Source organism: Syngnathus leptorhynchus, chromosome 14 (genome assembly GCF_054491065.1).
Source record: "Syngnathus leptorhynchus isolate UIUO chromosome 14, UIUO_Slep, whole genome shotgun sequence".
In the NCBI taxonomy this organism is placed as follows: Eukaryota; Metazoa; Chordata; class Actinopteri; order Syngnathiformes; family Syngnathidae; genus Syngnathus; species Syngnathus leptorhynchus.
Window position 1 is genome coordinate 10,151,551 of NC_141208.1, and position 22,641 is coordinate 10,174,191.

The window sequence follows — 22,641 nt, forward strand, 5'->3', positions numbered from 1 at the left end:
GCTTGGAGTATGAAGCTGTTGGCGAGTCTGGTGGTACGGGAGCGCAGGCATCTCTACCTCTTCCCAGAGGGCAGAAGATCAAACAAAGAGTGAGCGGGTGATGTTTGTTTGTTTGTTTGTTTGTTTGTTTGTTTGTTTGTTTGTTTGTTTGTTTGTTTCAGGGATCACGTGGGCCTCTGGATCATATGAGTAAATGCCGGGAACGCTCTGAGGTTCCGCTGAGCATTTCAACGAGACGACGGCGTCCAGTCGTCCCCTTGCCGCAATCAACCCCAAAGGAGAAGACTTTGTTTGCTGACAACTAGTTATTGAGATGTCGTCTACTCGGGGTGACCGAAGGGGGCCGGGAGGACTTCCAGCCCACGTTGAAAACCCACGCGGGCTCGGGGAGAACATGCAAACTCCACACAGGGACCGAGCTGTTGAGGATGAATATAAATAAAGTTGAAAGTTTTTGTGTGGAATTATCTCTCTCCAATTAGTATGTGGTGCAACTGATTGTGCTTGCATCAGAGCCGAAATAAAATGTCAGAATATATCTAAAATAAATGGATACTATAATTAGACAAATATCTATTGAAAGATCTTAAACGTAAATTCTATACAAATAATGTACAATAAAGGGAAATGTGCTTTTAGCAGTTTGCAAACACATTTTTAGGGTTGTGTGAAACATATAATCATATCAATATAATATCTAGTATTGGAGTGCTTGTGTGGATTGGTGGGGGGTGAGGAATGTGCAGGCACACTGCATGAACTTGTTTTCTTCTAAGAGTTGTGGAACAGGGAGGCCCAGGAAGGGAGTACCAGACAGGGAGTACGGGATGGTACGGGACGAAGGGAGTACCGGACGATAACACCTCAAGGTCGGTGAGGAACGAGAACAAAGAACAACACCACGTCCAGGTGGTCGGGCTTCGAGAGGAAAATCCCCAACTCCTGACCACAGTGATGACACCTCGACGGGGAGGAGATGACCATCGACCAATCATCACACAATATTTTGCATGCTTTAATATTCATATTGTGTTTCTTTAAAACTGGGCAACCCGGAAGAATGTGTCGTCTTTTGGTGGTCACAAAAACGCACGAGTTTTAGTGTGAGGGACCCGGGACCCAGGCCTGTATTAGTGCGCTTTGTTAGGAATAAACAATTGGTAAATTTGGTCTGATTGATCTACTGGTCTTCTCTTTGACAGAACGAACTCGCAAAATTGTTAGGTGCGCCAGTGTGTGGATTGGGACATAGAAACTTGTGTTAAGTGTTGATCGCAATTTGGAGTCAGATCAATAGCTAAAATCCGTATCCTAACAATTTCTTGGTGACCCTGACGTGATGTCAAGAGAAGGGTAATTGGCAACTCGTGGTCTGTATCCAGGACACCGGACAGCGTCTGGGACGCTGTCTCTCGGTCGGCGAACCCTTTTGAATAAAGTGCACAACGTTGAGCTGGTACAACGTCTCCTCAACCCTGAGCGCTCGTCACTGATAAGGTAAGCAGAATACCTGTTACTATAAGTCGATAGTCAATTTAAGAGGAGACTGTTGTTCAGATCAAATAAAGTGTGCAAGAGCTACATACGGCGAATAAGTTTGGAACTTACGTGTGTGACGTGTACGGTAAAGTCAGGGACTTACGCGTATTACGAATAGGTCCGGGACCTAGCTTAGTCGTGGCGGACAAGGGTACGTTGACGAGCGTATTCAAATAGCCAGGTTTTTTGAGATCCTGGGAGAAGTGAAGCCTCCCGAAAACATCCGGTGGTAACAGTTCCTTCTGTGAGAGATCAGACCGCTAAAATATCCAAATTGAATCAAATTGGGGGGAGTGTGTGTGTGTGTGTGTGTGTGTGTGTGTGTGTGTGTGTGTGTGTGTGTGTGTGTGTGTGTGTGTGTGTGTGTGTGTGTGTGTGTGTGTGTGTGTGTGTGTGTGTGTGTGTGTGTGTGTGAGATGAGAGGAGTGCGTGTGCTGAGAGGAATGAATGGAGTGAGATAGTGTGTGTGATGAGAGGTGTGTGTGCGCTGAGAGGAATGAATGGAGTGAGATTGAAAGAATGTATGCAATGTGGTAGCGCCAATTGTGAGTGGCATTGACAGAAAGAAAGTGGCAAAGGAGCGTGTGAGACACCAAAAAGTCTTCGCGAAATTGGAAGCTGACAAATTGTTTCAGGGTTTTTCAACAACTTGGGACATGGAACGTCTCTCACGGCAATTGCAGCAAAAAGAGGGTCAGGTGCTGAAAAGAAAGCTCTCCTTAGAAGACAAGCAGAAAGGGGCCGGCTGGCGTGAGCGCAAGGTGCTCGAGAAGCACATTAGGGAGAGAGAGGAAGAGCGACGCTCTTTGCACAATATGGCAACAGCTGCAACAGCTTTGTTTGCCACTCAGAAGAAACTGCCCGTAGAAAGTGTTGTTAATGTGAGAAAAGCAGAGGAGGTAGAGAAAGCTGGCATAGACTTAGTGCCGAGAACGAGGAGCTAAAGAAGAAAGTTGATCAAGTTGATGAGCAGCGTAGACAGGAAGCGCAGATGTTAAAATGGGTAACGGAAAAGTGAGACAAGACGTGAAGAGCAAGTGGAGACAGAAAGAGCGTTCACAGCGAGACTGGGGAGGGAGGTGCCCTTGCCACAAGTAGCAGTAGCAGTACTAGTTTGAAAACATTAAAATGACTTTCCCACAACCCACCGATCTGGCCCCCACTATGTTTCCTTATGATGTGAAAATGTCACCTGCCCAACATTATGTAACATGTGTGGAGAGTTGGATTGAAACCACAGGTCGCCATCCGACTCTCACGCACGAGGCAGAGGTGCTCTTCCGGACGGCGCTGGTGGACTTCCGCCAGATGTAAAGAGGCAGCTAATGTCACACCCTGACATTCTGGTTTGTGCCGAGGAACGATTTAAACGTCATCTTTTGCATCACTGCAGAATGTTCACTGAGTCACAAGCTAAAGTTGATAACGAGACAGATGCATTATTCAAACAGTTGTTGAAATTACAGTTGGCAAAAATGCATGGTGAAGCTACAGTCTAAATCACAGAAAAAGGAAATGCAAATGTCACAGGCTCCTCAGGTGGTGGGACGCGGAAGGGGCCAGTTCCGGGGCGGATACAGAGGCCGGGGAGGGAGTGCACCTGCTTACCCGGGGAGGGCAACATACAAAAACCATTCGCCCAACGCATGCTTCATCTGCGGCGAAACCGATCACTGGGCAAGAAAATGCCCGCAGTATCGACCGCACGGAGCCGCCCGCCCAGCCGGAGGCCCGCCACATCAACCCGAGGCGCCGATGCAACAAGCAGGAACAGCTCCGTCTGGTGAACGGCCCTGGCAACAGCCACAAACACACGGAGGTCAGTACTACCAACATGATGATCTCTGGTGTGGACAATTTGAATAGGGCTGCCCGGGGAGCAAGAGAAGCAGTGGCCCAGCCGAGTCAATGCTTCATGTGACAGTGGAGGGAAAACCTGTGCAGATGCTGGTGGACACAGGAGCAACTTATTCATCCATAAACACTGCCCTTCCTGTATCCTCACTGTCAAAGAAAACAACAACTTTAGTCGGCTTCTCGGGAAAACCACAAACTCTGCCTTTTACCAAACCACTTGAAACTGTGATCACCCGGACGGGGTGTAGACTGTGGCACAAATACATCCATTCCACAGACACTCCGATCAATTTGATGGGGAGGGACTTGTTGTCAGCCGTTGAAGCCAGAATTCTGTGTGGGCCAGAGGGAGTGATTATTCAATTTCCAGATGGCGTCAGCATCCAGTGCTCACAACAAATACAACAACATGGTCAGTGGCTGATTGCGCCCCTACCGACATAAGCAGAAACTGCAACCATCTACTGGGCCAGGCTGGAGCCAGAGACCCCTGCTGGTGGTGGTGTGTTCTCGACCTACCTACTGTGGAAACCCTGGATCTGCTCACTGGCGCCATACCAACCACCTGTTGATCCTTTGCATTGCACTCTATATTATGACCGAAAAGGTGATGATGTATATCGGGATTTGTTTGAAGAAATTGAAGGGCACATGTGGGATTTAACTTCATCACGTATTTTGATTGATAACTTCATCACGCATTTTGATTGATAAAGAGGGAGTTGCAGCGGCAACTGAACTGACATATGAACAAATGCAGTGGTTCAAAATGACAGAGAAAGGGGTGCCACACATTTCGCTGGCTATTGCCCCAGGACACAAGGCCAGACAATTGGGCTCAATGGTCAAGCAGTTGTTGCAACAGACCGATTGGCGGGAAACTCACATTCCTAATTTGTACTGGTTTGAGTCTCAGAATGCATACCAAATTAAACAACCCATGGCAGACAGGATTGCTGGAGATGTTGGTGTCCTGCGGTCCAGTAATCTGGACGTGGAACACCCAGACTCCTGTTTGCGTCCTACGTTGAAGCCTAAGCCCGGCCTGTTTCAGCCGACCACGTGGCCGGGAGCAGAGGTGATCATTGATTTCACCGACATGTATACAAGAGTGAATGGGAAACGCTTTTTGCTTGTGTTGGTTGACGCTTACTCAGGCTGGCCTGAGGCATATCCGTGCTCGAAAGAAGATTCTGCTGCTGTGATCAAGGCTTTGATCACCCATTGCATCCCCACACATGGTTTTCCGGCCCTGATCCGCTCTGACAATGGTACACACTTTAACAACAAAGCCTTGGCCAAGGTGGAATCAATTTTGGGTTTGAAGCATCGATTTGGCTGTGTCTACCATCCTCAGAGCCAGGGCAAAGTTGAACAAATGAACCGGACGTTGAAGGAAAAAACTGGCCAAAATTATTGCTCAAATGAGAATGAATTGGCTCCAAGCGATTCCGCTTGCCTTGTTGTCTGTGCGGCAATCTGTTAACAGGCACACTGGATTTGCACCGTTTGAATTGATGACAGGTCGTCTAATGCCGGGACCAGCGACAACGCTCGTCCCGCCGGAGGATGTTACGGTACCAAATTTGTCTCATGCAGCATACTGGTCCTATTTGTCTGCTTTGGTGTCCAGTGTTTCTGCACAGATTGGAGAGAAAACCGCTGCAGCTGTGGCGGAGGAAGGCGTGTCGGTGGATAAACAGCTCACACCGTACGTGTACGTCCGAGTCGTCTCCAGAAAGTGGACGGAGCCCAGGTGGAAGGGCCCCTTTCGTGTCTTGGCCAGGACGTCTCACGCGGCCCAGCGCGACTTCAAAGGACGCCGGTGGTATCACTACTCACACCTGTGTCCGGCCCCAGAGTTTGTTCCGTCAGGATGAAGGTATTCCTGTTTGGCCGTGTCCCGGATCCGGCCAAGAGGTGGGGGGGACAGAAGGAGAAGGAGCAGCAATACGGAAAAGTAAAGGGGAGGGCTGGAAAGGTTTTTCTGATTTTTCAGAATTAATTTTAGTAGTGCTATTTTTATTAAGTTGTCTTTTTGTGTGGACATTGATGACAATTGATGAGACTATCCAGCAGAAAACGTCCCGGATTCAAATTTTACCCACCTATAAACAATACCGATGCAAAGGAAAAGTAGTTTATGAAGCTGAGGTGGACACAACAGAAGAGCTCTCATGAGAGGAACAGGGAGGTTTGAGACAGAGATGTGACAGCGGAAATTGGCAAATGCATGTTACGTTGTTTAATTGGACAGAGACAAACCAAACGTTACAGGACAAATTGGAAAAGTACCAGAGAAGGGTGTGGAGGAAGCAAATTGAACAGGTAAGGGAAGTATTGGATTTAGCCCCACCAGACAGAGAAGGGACATGTATTCACCAATGTAAAGAGGATGGACGGTTTGTAGTTGCTTTATGTCATGAACAAAAGAAGTTAACATATGGAAAAATGTGGTTGTTTTATTTTATTTATGGTTTTTCAATGCTTAGGGAATGAGTTTGGTTTGTCCTCGGTTGAGAGGGCATTGGAGAGTCACGGCATACAATTATTCACTAAAAAAGAAAGCCCATTTTTGACAACCATGTGACTCAACAAAATATGACATGTTTAAAGTTAAAGGGGACCGGCATAAGTATTGGGACAATAGATTCCACATGGTGCAAATTCAATTTGTCACTGACTGTAACCTCTCCTCTCTCTCGTGCAGACATCTGGTTGTGGTGTGGTGATGACAAATTATATGATCGCTTGCCAAAGAATGTATCAGGTATCTGTGCCCTCGTGTCTTTGATAATGCCTGTGGTGGTTGTCCCCATTGAAATACAGAATACCAATTGGGACCCGGAGTCCCCATTGGCGGAGCTCCTGAAGCGAGCCAAAAGAGACGTTTTGCCCCCGTGGTTGAGTGACGACGATCCAACATATATTGACGCTATAGGAGTGCCCCGAGGTGTACCAGATGAGTATAAACTCGTTAATCAAGTGGCCTCGGGATTCGAAAGTATCTTCGTATGGATCACCCCCAATAAAAATGTAGACCGTATTAATTACGTTCATTACAATGTCCAACGACTGGGTAATTATACAGCTGAATCATTTGCCGCAGTTCATGAACAATTGGCCGCAACGTCATTAATGGCGTTCCAAAATAGAATTGCGTTGGACCTGCTATTGGCTAAGGAACATGGTGTGTGTGGAATGTTTGGTGATGCATTTTGTACTTTCATTCCAAACAACACGGCACCAGGGGGACGACTGACCAAGGCGTTGGAAGGACTAAGAACACTGAATAAAAAGATGAAAGATCATTCAGGTGTACACACCGATATTTGGTCTGATTAGATGAAAACGTTCGGAAACTGGAAAGGGCTGATCATGTCTGTGCTTGTTGCTGTGGCTATTTTTGCTACAATTATGATGTTATGCGGTTGTTGTTGTATTCCATGTATTAGATCACTCGCTGTCCGGTTGATCGAGAAAACCGTTGGCCCGTTGCCACCGATGGGCCAATATACCCTGGTGGCTCAACATGAGCCGCGGGAGGAAGGAAGGACCGATAGCGCGCTGGTAGCTATTTGCTAGAGTAACGGGTGATGACCTCATAAATGAGGTCATGAGAGGGAATAAAGGGAAATGTGCTTTTAGCAGTTTGCAAACACATTTTTAGGGTTGTGTGAAACATATAATCATATCAATATAATATCTAGTATTGGAGTGCTTGTGTGGATTGGTGGGGGGTGAGGAATGTGCAGGCACACTGCATGAACTTGTTTTCTTCTAAGAGTTGTGGAACAGGGAGGCCCAGGAAGGGAGTACCAGACAGGGAGTACGGGATGGTACGGGACGAAGGGAGTACCGGACGATAACACCTCAAGGTCGGTGAGGAACGAGAACAAAGAACAACACCACGTCCAGGTGGTCGGGCTTCGAGAGGAAAATCCCCAACTCCTGACCACAGTGATGACACCTCGACGGGGAGGAGATGACCATCGACCAATCATCACACAATATTTTGCATGCTTTAATATTCATATTGTGTTTCTTTAAAACTGGGCAACCCGGAAGAATGTGTCGTCTTTTGGTGGTCACAAAAACGCACGAGTTTTAGTGTGAGGGACCCGGGACCCAGGCCTGTATTAGTGCGCTTTGTTAGGAATAAACAATTGGTAAATTTGGTCTGATTGATCTACTGGTCTTCTCTTTGACAGAACGAACTCGCAAAATTGTTAGGTGCGCCAGTGTGTGGATTGGGACATAGAAACTTGTTTAACACAAGTTTCTATGTCCCAATCTGGGGCATGTGAAATGTGACACGGAAAAAAAAAAAAAATTGAGCTTATTCTATATAAATTGGCTGATGTTATCGCACATTATTCCATCTGTGTGTTGATCGCAATTTGGAGTCAGATCAATAGCTAAAATCCGTATCCTAACAACATGCTTCTTTGGATGCAAATATTTCCTACCCGATAGAACAGTGGCGTCTCCATTTCCTGCCACGTAACGGCGCATGCGTAACAGATGACTACCCATTTGACGACGTGTACCCGGTCTGTACAAGTAGTCAGGTACCTATCGTTCCTCTGACTTAGCTTGCAAAACCTTAAGTAAGCGTTATCATGGGAGGATCGCAGAGTGTGGAGATACCTGGCGGTGGCTCAGAGGGCTACCATGTCCTCCGGGTGAGTTATTTGCATGCATATCCTGATTCCTGAGTGATATCCTGCTTCTAATACGTAGCCTAGCATTGCTAATTTTCCAGCACTGTGTTGACTAGTAAGCTGAATGTCATGTCGGGCCAATGTGGTGGAGAAACACAAATCACACATGCAACCTTGTTGTCGTCGTGTGTATTGAATGCTTTTGGTTTGAGCCTACAAGTGGCAACCTGTAAAATGTACTTGCTTAAAGCAATGTTGCTAAATGCTACATGCTACGCGGATTCAGTGAATGGCACCTGCCACAATGGTTTGCAGAATGCTCTTGTTGTATGGTGTGTGGACTCTTTTGTGCAGTGAGGGATATTTAAAACGTGCGTGCACCGCATTTATTGTGAATTTTCCGATATCTTCATTATTCCCCTGAAGACTGAGATCATGTGTTTTGCACTTTCCTCAAACAATCCAGAGGTTGATACATGTTTGGGCATCTCAACTTTTTTTTGTCTTGCAGGTTCAGGAGAATTCCCCAGGTCACCGAGCAGGACTTGAACCTTTTTTTGACTTCATTGTCTCCATCAATAACACCCGCCTGGTAAGTCAACTGTGGAACGTGCTCACAACTCAAAATTCAAACAAACAGTAATTATCCAATATAATAGGAGAAACACTTACCTAATAGCTTCTTCTTCTGTATGACTTTTGATCCACAGAACAAGGACAATGACACCTTGAAGGACCTTCTGAAAGCCAATGTGGAGAAACCAGCCAAGATGTTAGTATACTCCTCAAAGACTCTGGAGCTGAGGGAGTCCACAGTCACACCCAGCAACCTGTGGGGTGGCCAGGGCTTGCTCGGGGTCTCCATTCGCTTCTGCAGCTTTGAAGGAGCCAATGAGAATGTCTGGCACGTGCTGGTATGTAAACCTCTCTTTTGCAGCTGTCGACCAACGCTCACTTGCTGCTCACTTCCTAGGAAGTGGAGCCAAATTCACCCGCAGCCCTCGCTGGTTTGAGACCACACACTGACTACATCATTGGAGCGGATACTGTTATGAATGAGGTGGGCTATCAATGCATGAACTTGTGTTTTTCCTCTTTTACCCGGTCGTGATAATTGATTATCTTTCCTGCGCAGTCCGAAGACTTGTTCTCATTGATCGAGAGCCACGAGGGGAAGGGACTGAAGCTCTATGTGTACAACACAGATACTGACAACTGCAGAGAGGTGGTCATTACACCCAACAGTGCCTGGGGAGGAGAGGGAAGGTCATATCAAAGATATTCACCTTTCCTTGCAAAAGAACATCATGTCCATTCTTAGTGCTTAGCGGTACTGTCAGATTTTCTGTGCATATTAAAAAACTATAATGATCGTACAGATAGATTCATCAGCACGAAGCTGTGCAATGTTTTCTTTACTTGAAGTTAGTCTTGGGATCATGGTCACAATTAGAAGAAACATCTTCAACTAGGCGAGTAACAAACAAACCAAGGAGGTAATTAGTCTGTTTATTGCTGATGTTGTTAGTTTGAGTGAGCTTTCCATTTAGGAATATACAACAATCCATCTCATTTATAGTTGTGTGCTTTGGGGATTTGTACTTCAAGACGATACTTTGGGAAGCTATTATTAGTCATTTAATTCAAGTAGCAGCAGCGGTAAAACGCAATTGTTCTTTTTGCTTAAGGGCCTCGCTCATGGTTGCTGTTAGAGTATAATTGGAGGAGAAAACGTGATAAAACTACAGGGCCAAAGTCAAATGAATCCGGGAAATGCACACATTAGACACCAACAAAGACTTGTGCGTTAGTTGTCGTAATAATAATAACTTTTTTTTTTCCCCATCAGGGACCATTTCATGGTAGGACAGATTTTTATTTTTTTTTACCAGAATTTTTTTTATAATTTTTTTATTGGTAGATTATTAGTGCTTTTGAGGTCTGTGGGCATCATTGACAGTATGTCAACATTTGACTTAAAATATCCTCTGTTCATTTTCTCTCCGTCACAGCCTTGGATGCGGGATTGGCTACGGATACCTCCACAGGATTCCCACACGACCTTTTGAGGAGGGAAAGAAGTTCAGTTTTCCAGGGAACGCTTCTGGCGGGCCCATCAGTCCGTTAAAGGATGGATTCACTGAGGTTTATAATGTCAACATTCCACTCCTACAATATATTTTAGCAGCTGTGAAAATGAAGAACTTTTTGCCCAGGTTCCGTTATCAGCGGTGACCCCGCCTACTACTGCCCCCACTATCCCCTCTGGCCTCAAAGACTCGCTGTCAGGCCTGTCAATCAACACAGCCCCGCCCACCATGCCGAGCGAACTGCAGACCGGTATGTCCTGTACTTTATTTGACGATAACACCAACATTGTAGTCTATGTTGAGACTTATCGAAAATGCTGCAAGAAATAATTGGGCGGAGTTGTGTGTATTTTTTTATTATTTTTTTATATTTGATGGCACACAAAATTGTCACAATACTCACAAACGTGTCTCTTGGCTCCCTCACCAGGTTTGCCCACAGTTCCCCTGCTGCCCTCCTCTAATCCGTCCCTCAGCCCCCTCGCCCCCCTCAATCCTGCCACGGCCACCTTCAACCCCGCCACCACACTACCAGGTGGGTGGGTCAGTTTAACTGCGCCATGCCAGTTGGCTGTTCTTTGCAGGGATGACACCATTTTTTTCTTCACACGCTAAGTGAGGTGATTTAATATGCATGTTGTTTTCCTTTTAGGCTTGATGCCACTCGCAGCTGGCTTACCTCCGTTGCCCAATCTTCCCAATCTCAACCTTACGCTCCCGGACCTTGGCGCCATCTCACTAGCGGGCACTGGCACCTTAATGCCAGGCGGAACCACAGGTACATCACTCCACCTGTCAGCATCCTGAAACAACAGACGAATCAAACCCAAATCAGACAAAAAAAACAAAGCTATATTTCCCAATGCAAATCATGTAAATACAGTTGATCAACTCATGACGCCTCAAAATAAGAACCCACAAAATAAAAACTTTTTATATAAAATAGCTATAGTCTAATATACAAGTCAAGTTTATTTGTATACCCTAAATCACAAGCAGTCTCAAAGGCCTTCACATTGACAAACAATTGACAATTATTCTCAAAGCATCCCCTGATCTTGAGCTCCCAAAAGGGCAAGGAAAAACTAAAAAAAAACTCTACCAGGGGAAAAATGAGAAACCTTGAGAAGGGACCACAGATGGAAGGATCCCCCTTTCAGGATCACCAGGCTGCAATGGATGCAAAGAGGGCACATAAAATACATCATATGGAAATCAAAAAGTGGATGTCCAGGCCAAAGCCAAGAGCTGTCGGTGTCGGAGGAGCCCTTGATCGTACTGGCAGTACAGAAAACAATGTGAAATAAGTACAACTGAATAATAAATAGATCCATCAATGTTAAACATCTTTAATTATTTGAACAATGTACACATGTACACATTAAGACCACGTTGGTATCCAAGCACCCTCTTTTGGTAAAAACGTAGAACTGCACCTAAGCAGTGAATTAAGTCAACAGTGGCGTACAGAAAATGGGTGGATGGCTTGATGAAAGAAATGCTGCACCCTGTAATTTGCTTGGCGCTACTTGAATTGGGCTGACAAAATATGACGTTAACAGAAACACAGACAAACCTTACAAGAAAATACATCTCTGATTAGATCTTAAAAAAAAAAAATTGACAAGTTGAATGACTCTGTGACTCGACATCCCCCTTTCTTTCCATTGCAGTTCCCCCGCTGACGGCTCCCCTGAGCATACCGGGCCTGGCCCCTCTGCCCCCTTTGCCCACCATGCTGCCCTCCCAGCTGACTCCCCTCCTGCCTCAGGGCATGGCCCCCATGCTGCCCACTTCCAACACCGTCGCCCTTCCGGCCTCTGTCACTGTGACACCTGTCCTGGCGTCTGTCGGCGATGTCACAATCCCCACGGAACTGCCACCTCTTTTGGAGACAACACTAACGTCATCGTAACCTGGGAATGTATCTCTCACAACCCATCGTACCAAAACAAACACGCAGTTTCTCTTTCCTTTCGCGTCTGTTTTTCTGTTTAGTTTTCTATTTATTTGGCCAAGTGGGTCAGGCTGCAACCCGGTCAGAGATTCCAAGTGTGCGTGAGGTTTATGAAGAACACATCTTCATTAACAGATTGTTTTATTGCAGTGGAGCAGGTCGCACTGCAGCTTGCCTTCAATAACACTTTGGCGTGTTCCTTTATTCACCTTTCTGCTGTGTCAACCTTTTCTGTTTTGAATGTGTCCATTGTTCCAGAATTGACTGAAAGATTCATTCAAACACTTTTATATACCCTATAAGCAAACAAGGCTTTCATAATCATTAATCATAAATACATGCGGTCTAACATAGAAAAGAGTACCTGCACTGTTGTACTAACCAATCTTGAATCTATAAAATGCTGAATAATTAAGAAACTGTCTCCTGTGGCCATCTGCAGTGGTGTGACGTGTGCTGCTTCCTTCTCAATTGCTTGTCATGATGATGGTTTGCCTAGTTGCTCTTCTGTGGTGCGCTGTGGTGAGCGGCGGCAAACTCTTTTCCTCTAGTCACATTCAAAGACGACAGCGTGACGGTGGCAGCTGGCATGGCCGTCCGATATATTCATGAAAATCACAAGCATGGGTTCAAGTTCAGGCTGCTGGAGGTCCAGAGCGGCAACTATCATCAGGTTAGCCGCATAGCACGATCCACAATATGTCTTGCAGTGTTTGTAATGAGTCCACTTTTGGTGTCATGCCTGGCAGTTTTCCGGAAGTTGCCACATTGATGTCAACATGAAGCTGCTGCAGACCAACTGTCACTTCACTAACCCTAAACCTGTGGACCAATGAAAGCTGTGGCAGAAGAATGAGCAGGTAGATATTTTTTTTTCGAGTTTAGGAAGGTGGACTGGTGTGTGTGTATTGTGCTGAATGTGGTCTTGGTGTTTAGGGTGGAATGGCCACCTGCAGCGTTGAATATTGGGGCTTGTGGGGTGTGGCCAAAATCACCAAATATGAATGCACCACCAAGCCAGGTTATGACCCTCACTTTTAATTTTTTATTTCCGCATTTGACTTGCGCATGCTCCGCATAGCAGGACAGCTGGAGTCATGTTCTCGCTGTGAAATTACGTCGGGTCGTGCGAGATTACATTTCTGCGGCATAAAATAGCTTTGGTACGTGTGTATTAAAGCGCTGGTCAACAATGGCGGCGGGCCACATACTAAAGATTTTATCACAGAGGCTGCAGGCCTGATGAAATTTTACCACGGGCCGGACTTTGGACATACCTGACTTAAGAAAATAATTTAACTATTGTCCTTTTCAAAAGGTAAGATGTATTTTTTTTGTCCCTAGTAGTCTATTTTTCAGTCACATATGCAATCTCACAAGGAGGGGAAGTTCCTGAGCAACCAAATGTCACCAGGGCAAAAGCGTTATGGAAGATCCTGGCCCAGGATCACAGTCTTCACAGTGGGGTCCGGCTCATCAGAAGGCTTGTGGCTACTGGCTGAAAATGCACCACACCTAAGAGAGAAATAGATTAACATATCCAGAAACAGTTTTGACAATATATACTTTTTTTTTTTTTTTTTTTAAACACACATATAAGTTATAAAGAAAGGGATGACTCATAAGTCAAAGTATGACTACTCCAAAAATAAGATATTGTTTCATCCAAAACATGTATTAAAGTTTCTTTTTTTTTTTTTTTTTTTTAAATAAACGTTGAATTTGACCTGACAGAGAGCGAGCTGCTGACAAGGTTGGACCTTCGACTTGTGCCAGAGAAAGCAGGAGATGGAAAAGACAGATTGGCCTGAAACAAGCACACGCGTCAACATGATTGACACATATTACTTATATATTTGAAAAATCTCATGACACACAACAAAACAAAAAATATATATCATCATAACCACCAAAACAATGATAATCTCATCTCGATTTCAACTAGTGTGAAATGTTCAATGCAACTGTACATGGCTGGCATATACGTAGATGAACGTGGAAAAATTATTTGTAGTCAATAAACAATTGTTTTCAGGCCATTTACTTGGTTTGATCGACATGAATTTATCTCTTGAAATGTTTTTTTCCACATGACTTCAATGATGACAAATCCGCAAACTGCCATTAAGAGCCCAACCTGCTGAAACTGCTGCTGCAGTGCTGATTTGAGTTGGGGTTTGAACTTGGTGGCAGTAAGGATCATCTCACTGACAGAATCATTAAAATCCATAAATTGCATGACTTCTTTTTCCAAAGCCTGTTTGTCTTGGAGTTGAGTCTTCAAGGCATTGTTAATTGCCTCAGGAGAAAAGGGAATGAAAGATAGTTAGGCACAAACAAACAAAAATGACAAAATGCTTTTTTTTTTCTCCACTTTTTGGTCAGAAACCATTGTAAGGTGATAAAACCAACCTATGTGAATGCTGATTGCAAAAGAATGGGATTAAGCAAAACAAACTTTTTTTCCTAGTGAAAGGAGAAGGTGCATTTCTTTAGATTTGTAATTATATTTTTACAGAATCCACCAACACATTTTAAAAATGTTTTTCTCTCACATGAGCAATCATAATAACCGCTGCTCGTAGTACCTGTAGATCCTCACGAAGCTTTTTAGCGAGTTGCTTTTTGGACACCAGCGTCTCCTTGGCTACCTGAAGCTGCTCTTCAAGATTGAATTTTTCCTGATAATCTGGAGCTGACATGGAAATACAAATCTATAGCTAGTTTCACTTTTCAGGAGATCCCAAAAAGCAGCATATTGGTTCAGCCACTAATATTGCATTATCAAAAAGAGCAAGCAAGCCATTTTTTACGTGAAGATTTGTCAATAATTTGTAAACAATAACACCCATATGTGTGGATTGCCCAATAGTATTGCAACTGATAAGAGTGTAAATCAGATTGACTCACTGGCCTCTTTAGCTTTGACGACCGTTGTATGAAATCCAGTATTATTGATGTGAAATAACAGAGTTGTGTTTTCCAGAGCTTTATTTTCCTGCTCGGCGTTGTGGATTTTGTTATTGAGACACTCTCCCCGCTGCTTGAGTTCCGCTTTCTCTAGCGCGGCCTAGTGGAAGGGAGTCCCATTTTAGTGACGGTGCCTGACAAAATACATTCCTGATCGTGGTTACCTGGGCGATGTAGTGAGCTTGAGACTTGACCGCATTCTCGTCATTCTCCTGGACTGCCATGGCAAAGGTCACAACCTCGTAATGCTTCTTGGAGGCTTCAACCTTGGACAACTTTATATTCAGTTCCATGCTAGGGAGGATAGCAAGAAAATAAATTGTAATTCAATTGCAAATGCAAATCAGTGTTGACAATAAAGTCAAAAGTTTTCCAGAGTCCTTTTGCAACAAATGATTGACTTTTGGACATTTTCTGATTTTTCCAGGAATTGTAACAACTTTTCAGCACACACTATCAAAGGACAGGCTTTCCTTGTTTGGCCAAGTTGTGTAAACCACCCTACTTGGCTTTCACAGTTGTAAGCTTTTACGTTTTTTTTTAGCTTTGAAGTAAGAGAAAGTAACATTCAGTTTCAACATTTTGTCATGTTTTTACCTGATTTTCTGTCTCTCCTGCTCTGTAGTCTTCAGCTGCTGAGTGAGCATTTGACTGTAGACTCTGATTTCCTCTTGCCGCTCATGAATTGCTTTCTTCACATTCAGCTGTCTTTTCTCCAAGGACACCACACTGTTGGCTTTGCTGAACAGCAGATCCCTCTTACGCCTCACCTCCAGCTTGGAGATGTTCTGCTCCACGATATGTTCCTGATAAAGGGCCACGGGGCAATTGCTTATTATGGACGCAGTTGATCTAGTATTCAGAGCCATACAATAAAAAAAACTGATCGTCATGGTGACAGCCAGCCTTAGCTTGGTTCTGTCAAAATAACTTTATTCAATATATGTAAAGCTTTTAAAAAAAAAAAAAAAAGACAATTGAAGTGACCCACCCCGCTTTTTTACATAGCAAAATGACTTTTTGCCATAATGTAAAGCTGATAGTTGTCAACAGTCTAAATTCATATTGCTCAGTGGAAGTTACCTGTTTCTTTTGCCCAAGTCTCTTCAGCTCTTTATCAATATTATTATTGATCAGCTTCAGTTCCCCTACTTTGTTGTGCAGTTCTTTCTTCTGAGCTGCGGAATCCTCCCGCTCTTTCAGCAAAAAGCGAATGTCCTCCTGCCATACACAAAAGAATATCCAGTAAGATGTCATCATGGGGATGGTCACGTGCTGATGTGCACTGTCTGACCTCAGACTCTTTGATTTTGATGATGATCTTACTGGATGTCTTTTTCTTCTCCTCGAGGGCATTTAGCAGCTCTGTGATCTTGACTTCCATCCCCAGTTTTTCATCGGAATCACCAACAACACCTTGCAATCGTGATAGTTTTTTATCTAAAATGATCAACTGGGAATCCTAATGGAGAAAAGTGGCATTATAATGGAATGTGAGTTAAAGCAAGCAGTCAGACTGTGTTGTCGTTTTTACATATGCTTACCTTTTCATTCATGATCATCATCTGTTTGAGTAGGTACTCCTCCTGCTTCTTGAGCTGACATTCTAATGTGTTGACGGTGCATTTGCTCCGTAGTAAATGCGCCACATAATTCTTTTCCTTTGCCTTGGCGTCCTCTCCGTTCTGTTTGCAGCGGACAAGCTCCTTGCCGCGGTCACGTAACTGGACGTCCAGCTCCTGGTAAACAGTCTCATAACTCAAATCGTCTTTCCGCATTAAAATTAATGGTCATGCCATTCATTGGTTCTAGAGCCACACTCAAACAACTTATTTCGTGACAGAAAGACAGGTGGTAACGTTACCTTCAGTTTAACTGATAACTACTCAAACATTAACTCAACTTCATGGCTCATGTGACTTCCTCCCACTTTTGATGATTACCAACCTTTTTTTAACTGATGTTGTACTGTACTTAGATTTAAGTACTGTAATTTCTGACTATTAGCCGCTACTTTTTGCTCAAGTTTTGAACCCTGCGGCCTGTAGTTGGGTGCGGCGTATCTGGATTTTTTCGTGATTTTTGTGATGACTTGATCACTTTTATACACTCGTAAAAAGCTGTGGACCGCTGTTGTGTGGCACCGCTTTGTTGGGCAGAGGGATATGTGACACGGTCACTGGGGAGAAAAGTGGTGTGTTGATCGCATGTCCATCCACCAGGCAAATGGTGTCATATAATTAAAAAAAAAATAGAGACAGAACAAGATCTTGACAGACATTACTGAAGAAAGGAAGCTTTTATACACAAACCGTCATTATGGGGGACAAAAGAAATGTATATGATGCTGCTTTTAAGTTTAAGGCAGTCTATTTGGGCTATTGTTGATGACATCGTGTTGTGTCACGTCTACTCTGGAGCTATACGTGTAGCTCGCTAGTTTAATGTAACTTAGCGCTTTGTGCATAAATAAAATTAGCACGGACAGACCCTCTTTATGGAAAATGCTAGAGTGATGACAACAGACCCTCTTTATGAAAATGCTAGAAGATAAGAGTGATGACAAAAAAAGAGACTGAGAAAGTGTGTGGCGTAGGATATCTGACGCTATTCCAATCGGACCCTGAGGAGGAAGACTTCGATTGTTTCAGTGCACAGGAGGAAGATGAAGATGGCTCTTTTACTGGGTCTTTTTTTTACTTTTACTGGTATGTATTTTTAACTAGCCCTGTTAGTGCTGTGCTACCGTGTTGCTGCTGTGTTACCGCCGTGTCTCAATGACTTTTACCTTTTTGTTTTTTTATCCAGCCCTATTAGTGCTGTGTTACTTCCGTGTTGCTGCAGTATTACTGCTGCGTCACAGGCAGTGTTTGGAAAAAAATGTTAAGGTATGTTATTAAAACTTTAAAAAGGCTTTCTGTGTACCGTCTTTCTTTGTAAATAACTCGCATGCACATGCTGCTTATGGTACAGTGCGGCTTATTTATGAGGGGAAAAAAATTCTGCTATTTTTTTGCTGGTGCTGCTTATAATCAGGTGCGGCTAACAGTTCGGAAATTACGGTAGATGTTTTACCCCAAAGCATTTTTTAACCTTATACTGTGTACTTTAATCTTACAGTTTACAGCGTCCCACCTTGATAACTTGTTGCTCTTCCTTGAGGAAATTTTCCATTTGGGCAGCTCTTTCTTTCTCACTCATGGCGTTTTGTATCACAGATTTCAGCTTTGCCTCAAGGGTAGCATTATAGGCCTGCGCTTGTTTCAGTCTGCAATAAACAAAATATGGAATCATTATTTAGTGAAGCGCCAGAGTTGGTTTCGGCATAACACTGTTGCAGTTGAGCTGGACTGACTTTTGGTTGTTGTTCTGGACGGTTTCCTCCATCCTGCGGATGTGAGACCTCATTGAGTGCACATTGGAGGTTGTTCTATCCAATAAGGCTTTGCAACTTTTCACCTACAGATGCATGAGGAACAAAAAATAGATTTAAAAACAAAGCAAAAACACTCATGTGCTGTTATATAGTTCATAGTTCATACATTTTGTGAATACCTCATCCTGCATCTCGACGTAATTGCTCTCTCGCTGCTTGTAATCAAGTCGCAGTTTTGCAGTTTGTCGATTAGTCGCGGTTAATTTCTTCTCTTTGACTTTGTTGTCGATCACCTGCGAGTCCTGCAAGTGACTCAGTTCCGTCAAAGAGTCGTTCCTTTCTCTGATGATCTGGTGGGTCTCGGCCAGTTTCTAGATTGATGAAAGGATAAGTTATGTTGGAGTGTGTTCTTAATGGTCTTGCTTCAATACCCCTACTGTTTTTTGTTTTTTTACATCACCACACTAAATTCTCTTCACCAGACCTGTGCTTTTTAAAAACAGCGCTTTCCCCTCCCAGTTGTTGCGTCACGGCCAATGGTGAAATTTAAATCACCCTCGTTCAGTTTAGTTTGAAAATAACTATATTTCTTTTTCAGTTGGTTTTTTTTTTGTTTTGTTTATTTGTTTCATGAACTTGAATATTGTGCTTTAAAGTGTGAATTGCTTTATTCGTTTTTTCAGTGTATTAAAAATAATATGTGAGGTGATCAACTGTACTAGTAAGTAATGTGTTAATGATCAAGTAAATATTTTTGAAAAAAAAACACATATAAGTCGCTCCTGAGTATAAGTCGCCCCCCCACCCAATCTATGAAAAAAAATGCGACTTATAGTCCGAAAATTACGGTATGTGGGAGGAGTATTTGAAGTCATCGGCGATAAAAGAAATTATTTAGATTTTATGCTCTCATTTTTTTGTGTCTTCACATATACAGTGTGCTTTAAAAAATATATAATTTAACATGTTTTAATATGTTCAGGTCAAATTTGACAGTAATAAAAATATGCTGAATGCCACAAAGGTACAAGACAAATTTGAGCCCGTTTACAAAAATGGATTTTAGGTTTACTGGTATCTGTAATATTAAGAAAAAGACCATAAGAATAATCATGACTTGTTGATTAGTGTTTTCACACGCCAAATAAAATGCACTTTTCCTTTTCCCTGAAACACCGATTCAGAATAATCGTGAAAGAGGCTATCAAAAGATCAGCAATTCTTAATTTAATACAGACAAATATGATGAGGATATTATTTTCCTAACTCGGAACATATTTTGTCTGCATGGAAAATGAACAGATTTAAGGTTTAAACTCCTTTATTTTATTTTTAGTCACAACTTGACTCTTGCAATGAATAGAGACTCATTGTGCATCTAGTTGGTTACCAGAGCAGACTGATGCATCTCAGCATCTCTTTGCTTCATTTGTTGGATGGTGTTTTCCCACTGGTGGATGATCTGCTCAGTTTCCACATGAGCCTGATGCAAATTCGCCGTCGTCTTGTCCAAAGCAATCTGAAAGGAAAAAACAACATACAGCAAGGTCATCAATTGTATCCTTCCTTTCCATTTTTGTACACATTTTTGAGGAGTTCAGCACCTGTGCAGATAAAGTCTCTGTCATTTCTTTGTCAAGCACTTTGTGCTTTTTATTGGTGTCCAATGTCGTCCTCTCGATGGCCAAAGAAAGTGACTGCAGGACGGACTGTTTTAGTTGAGAATGATTCAGAAATGGGGAGAAAAAATGCCATGCTCACCTTGATCCTCTGCTCATCCTGATGTGAATACTTCATGATGGCCATCATATCATCATCTTTTATTGTTGACTCCTCCAAAAAGGAATTCAGCGCTTGCTGGTCCCAGTTCATTTTCTCCCGAAACTGCTCCAGCTTCTGTTTAGCCTTCGTGATGTTGTTCTGAGAAAATGGCCAGAAGGATTCGTCAGAACATTTGATTTCCATATTTCAAATCAAATAAATGATGGCTGATATTCACCTTAAAATATTTGGCCTTTTCAGCCCAATGATGAATTTCATTGTCCATCTTTGCATTTTCTTGCACCAGACGGCCGTTTTCTCTCTCGGCAACAGCGGCGAGGTCTATCTCCAAATCAATCTCTCTTTCTTTGGCCTTGCACAAAGCCTTTGCACAAACATCATATCAAGTTATTGTTGAGCCGCTTCCCTAAATAAACTTTTTTTTTCCAGACTCAAATCAATTACCGCATTTTCCGGACCAAAAGGCGCACCTTCAATGAACGGCCCATTTTAAAACTTTGTCCATATATAAGGCGCACCGGATTATAAGGCGCATAAAATAACAAACGCGCAACAAACTGCGGTTGACTAGGGTTGCGATATGCATCCACTAGCCAATAACCAATGAGCCCTCTGTAAACAATCGCGTTTCTCAAACTATCCTATAAAATGATCAGAACTGACTAAAGTTCAATCTAACACCCTGGTACTGCTTACCTATGTTTCCCTTCCATATCGATCCGTAAATTTAATCGAAACATTAACAGAGCAGCCGATTTTGACATAAAATAGCCTCGTGCGTATAGCAGCTACCACTATAGCATTAGCCACCCGCAAACTCCCATGAGCCTCAGCAAAGTGTGAACAATCGCATTTCTCAAACGAGGGCTTAGAAAAATGATCAGAACTGACTAAAGTTCGATCTAACACCTTGGTACTGCTTACCTATGTTTCCCTTCTATATCGATCCGTAAATTTCCTCGAAACATTAACAGAGCAGTCGATTTTGACATGGAATAGCCTCACGGGTACAACAGCTATTCAGTGACGCCCCCTGACCACGGTTGCCGTAATGCTGGTAAGCGATGCGACCTTGTAATTTACTAGTTAAGTCCCAATGATCATCGTCACGCACACATCTGGGTGTGGTGAAATTTGTCCTCTGCATTTAACCCATCCCCATGTGATTTTGATCCATCCCCTGCCCTGGGGGAGAGGGGAGCAGTGAGCAGCAGCGGTGCCGCGCTCGGGAATCATTTGGTGATCTAACCCCCCAATTCCAACCCTTAATGCTGAGTGCCAAGCAGGGAGGCAATATAGTCTTTGGTATGACCCGGCCGGGGTTTGAACCCAAAACCTTCCAGTCTCAGGGCGGACACTCTACTACTAGGCCACTGAGCTGGTTAGTTGTACTAAAACGTACTGAAAATTTTGGAAGAGCACTGTGTACAACCAGTATGGATCAACAAATTCATAAATTGATCCATATATAAGGCGCACCGGACTATAAGGTGCACTGTCGGCTTTTGAGAAAATTTTAGGTTTTTAGGTGCGCCTTATAGTCCGGAAAATACGGTAAACCTACCTCTGTGATTTCCAGCTCCTTTCTAACATTTTTCAAGCAGTCGTTTCCCAATTGTTTTTTTTCTTGATTCTGCTCACGTTTGTTTCTTAGTTTCAACAGCGTCCTTTTGATTTCGCATATCTGTAAAATTCAGAGAACAAAGACTGTGTTATGAGATTCCCAATGCTTTGCTTTTTTTATTGCGATTCGGAATTCATTCAATAGTTCTCCAAACAGCTTATTCTCATAAGGGTCACAGGAAAGTTCTTCAAAGATTCCTCATTAAAAAAAAAAAAAATGCATTGAAGGCGAAGAATGTAGTCTATTTAATTTACCGGGAGTAATGAGAATAAATCAGCACGATACTCACCTTGTCTATTAAACCCTTGTTTTCAGTGTTGAGTACCGGGAGGGCATAGTGCTGCTCCCAGCCCATCTCTGATAAAACTCTCGCTGCAAATGCCGCCATATTTAGTTATTCCAAGTTACCCTTCTATATTGATAGGGATTTCTTTTGGTGGTTATTGTGAGTGCAGTGTGAAGTTAAAAGTGCAAGTGGATACAATTGACTCATCACATCAAAACCGTAAAGTATTTTCCTCATCTCCCCGGAGTGATATATATATATATATATATATATATACGACATCGTGAGTTGGTGTCGTAGTTACTCTGATGATGTCAACCACAGGGGATGCATCGTTTGAAAGGCAACAATCAGGGGGCAGCTTTATGACATGGTCTGGCGATGCTCCTAGCTACTGGGAGTGACATCTCGTCACTTAGCAACCATACCTCACAAATTCTACTGGCTTTCGTTCCATTATTTTTACTTACACTCACGAGAAGACCCTCCCCCAATT

General features: G+C 43.3%; 2 protein-coding genes across 9 annotated transcripts; one reads left to right on the forward strand and one right to left on the reverse strand.

Annotated features, from left to right (window-relative positions):
* The first annotated feature begins 596 nt into the window (after positions 1-596).
* Positions 597-14,360, forward strand: LOC147046600 (Golgi reassembly-stacking protein 2-like). Of its 6 annotated transcripts, none has more exons than XR_015068243.1 (13): positions 597-8,081; positions 8,572-8,652; positions 8,771-8,974; positions 9,034-9,120; positions 9,196-9,326; positions 10,073-10,205; positions 10,277-10,400; positions 10,581-10,685; positions 10,803-10,928; positions 11,824-12,780; positions 12,857-12,967; positions 13,044-13,128; positions 13,452-14,342. XR_015068243.1 is itself a non-coding variant. In XM_085930785.1 (10 exons), exons 1-10 carry the CDS (start codon positions 8,019-8,021, stop codon positions 12,063-12,065), a joined length of 1,296 nt encoding a protein of 431 aa, XP_085786911.1. In that variant the 5' UTR covers positions 597-8,018; the 3' UTR covers positions 12,066-12,791. The 6 variants fall into 6 exon arrangements, 1 of the variants encoding a protein (XP_085786911.1); XR_015068242.1 differs by having other exon boundaries at positions 13,455-14,341; XR_015068241.1 differs by having other exon boundaries at positions 13,044-14,348.
* LOC147046601 (coiled-coil domain-containing protein 39-like) lies at positions 10,805-22,392 on the reverse strand. Of its 3 annotated transcripts, none has more exons than XM_085930781.1 (19): positions 22,149-22,392; positions 21,800-21,919; positions 20,453-20,599; positions 20,215-20,373; positions 20,058-20,162; positions 19,844-19,972; positions 18,633-18,824; positions 18,433-18,536; positions 18,213-18,345; positions 16,622-16,816; positions 16,372-16,539; positions 16,161-16,298; positions 15,675-15,883; positions 15,242-15,371; positions 15,018-15,177; positions 14,696-14,802; positions 14,245-14,406; positions 13,835-13,914; positions 10,805-13,622 (listed from the first exon to the last, which is right to left on the reverse strand). In XM_085930781.1, the coding sequence occupies exons 1-19, from the start codon at positions 22,245-22,247 to the stop codon at positions 13,532-13,534; spliced, it is 2,628 nt and encodes an 875-aa protein (XP_085786907.1). In that variant the 5' UTR covers positions 22,248-22,392; the 3' UTR covers positions 10,805-13,531. The 3 variants fall into 3 exon arrangements, with proteins under 3 accessions (XP_085786907.1, XP_085786909.1, XP_085786908.1); XM_085930782.1 differs by having other exon boundaries at positions 10,806-13,622; positions 20,058-20,150; XM_085930783.1 differs by lacking the exon at positions 20,058-20,162.
* Between the last annotated feature and the right edge of the window lie 249 nt (positions 22,393-22,641).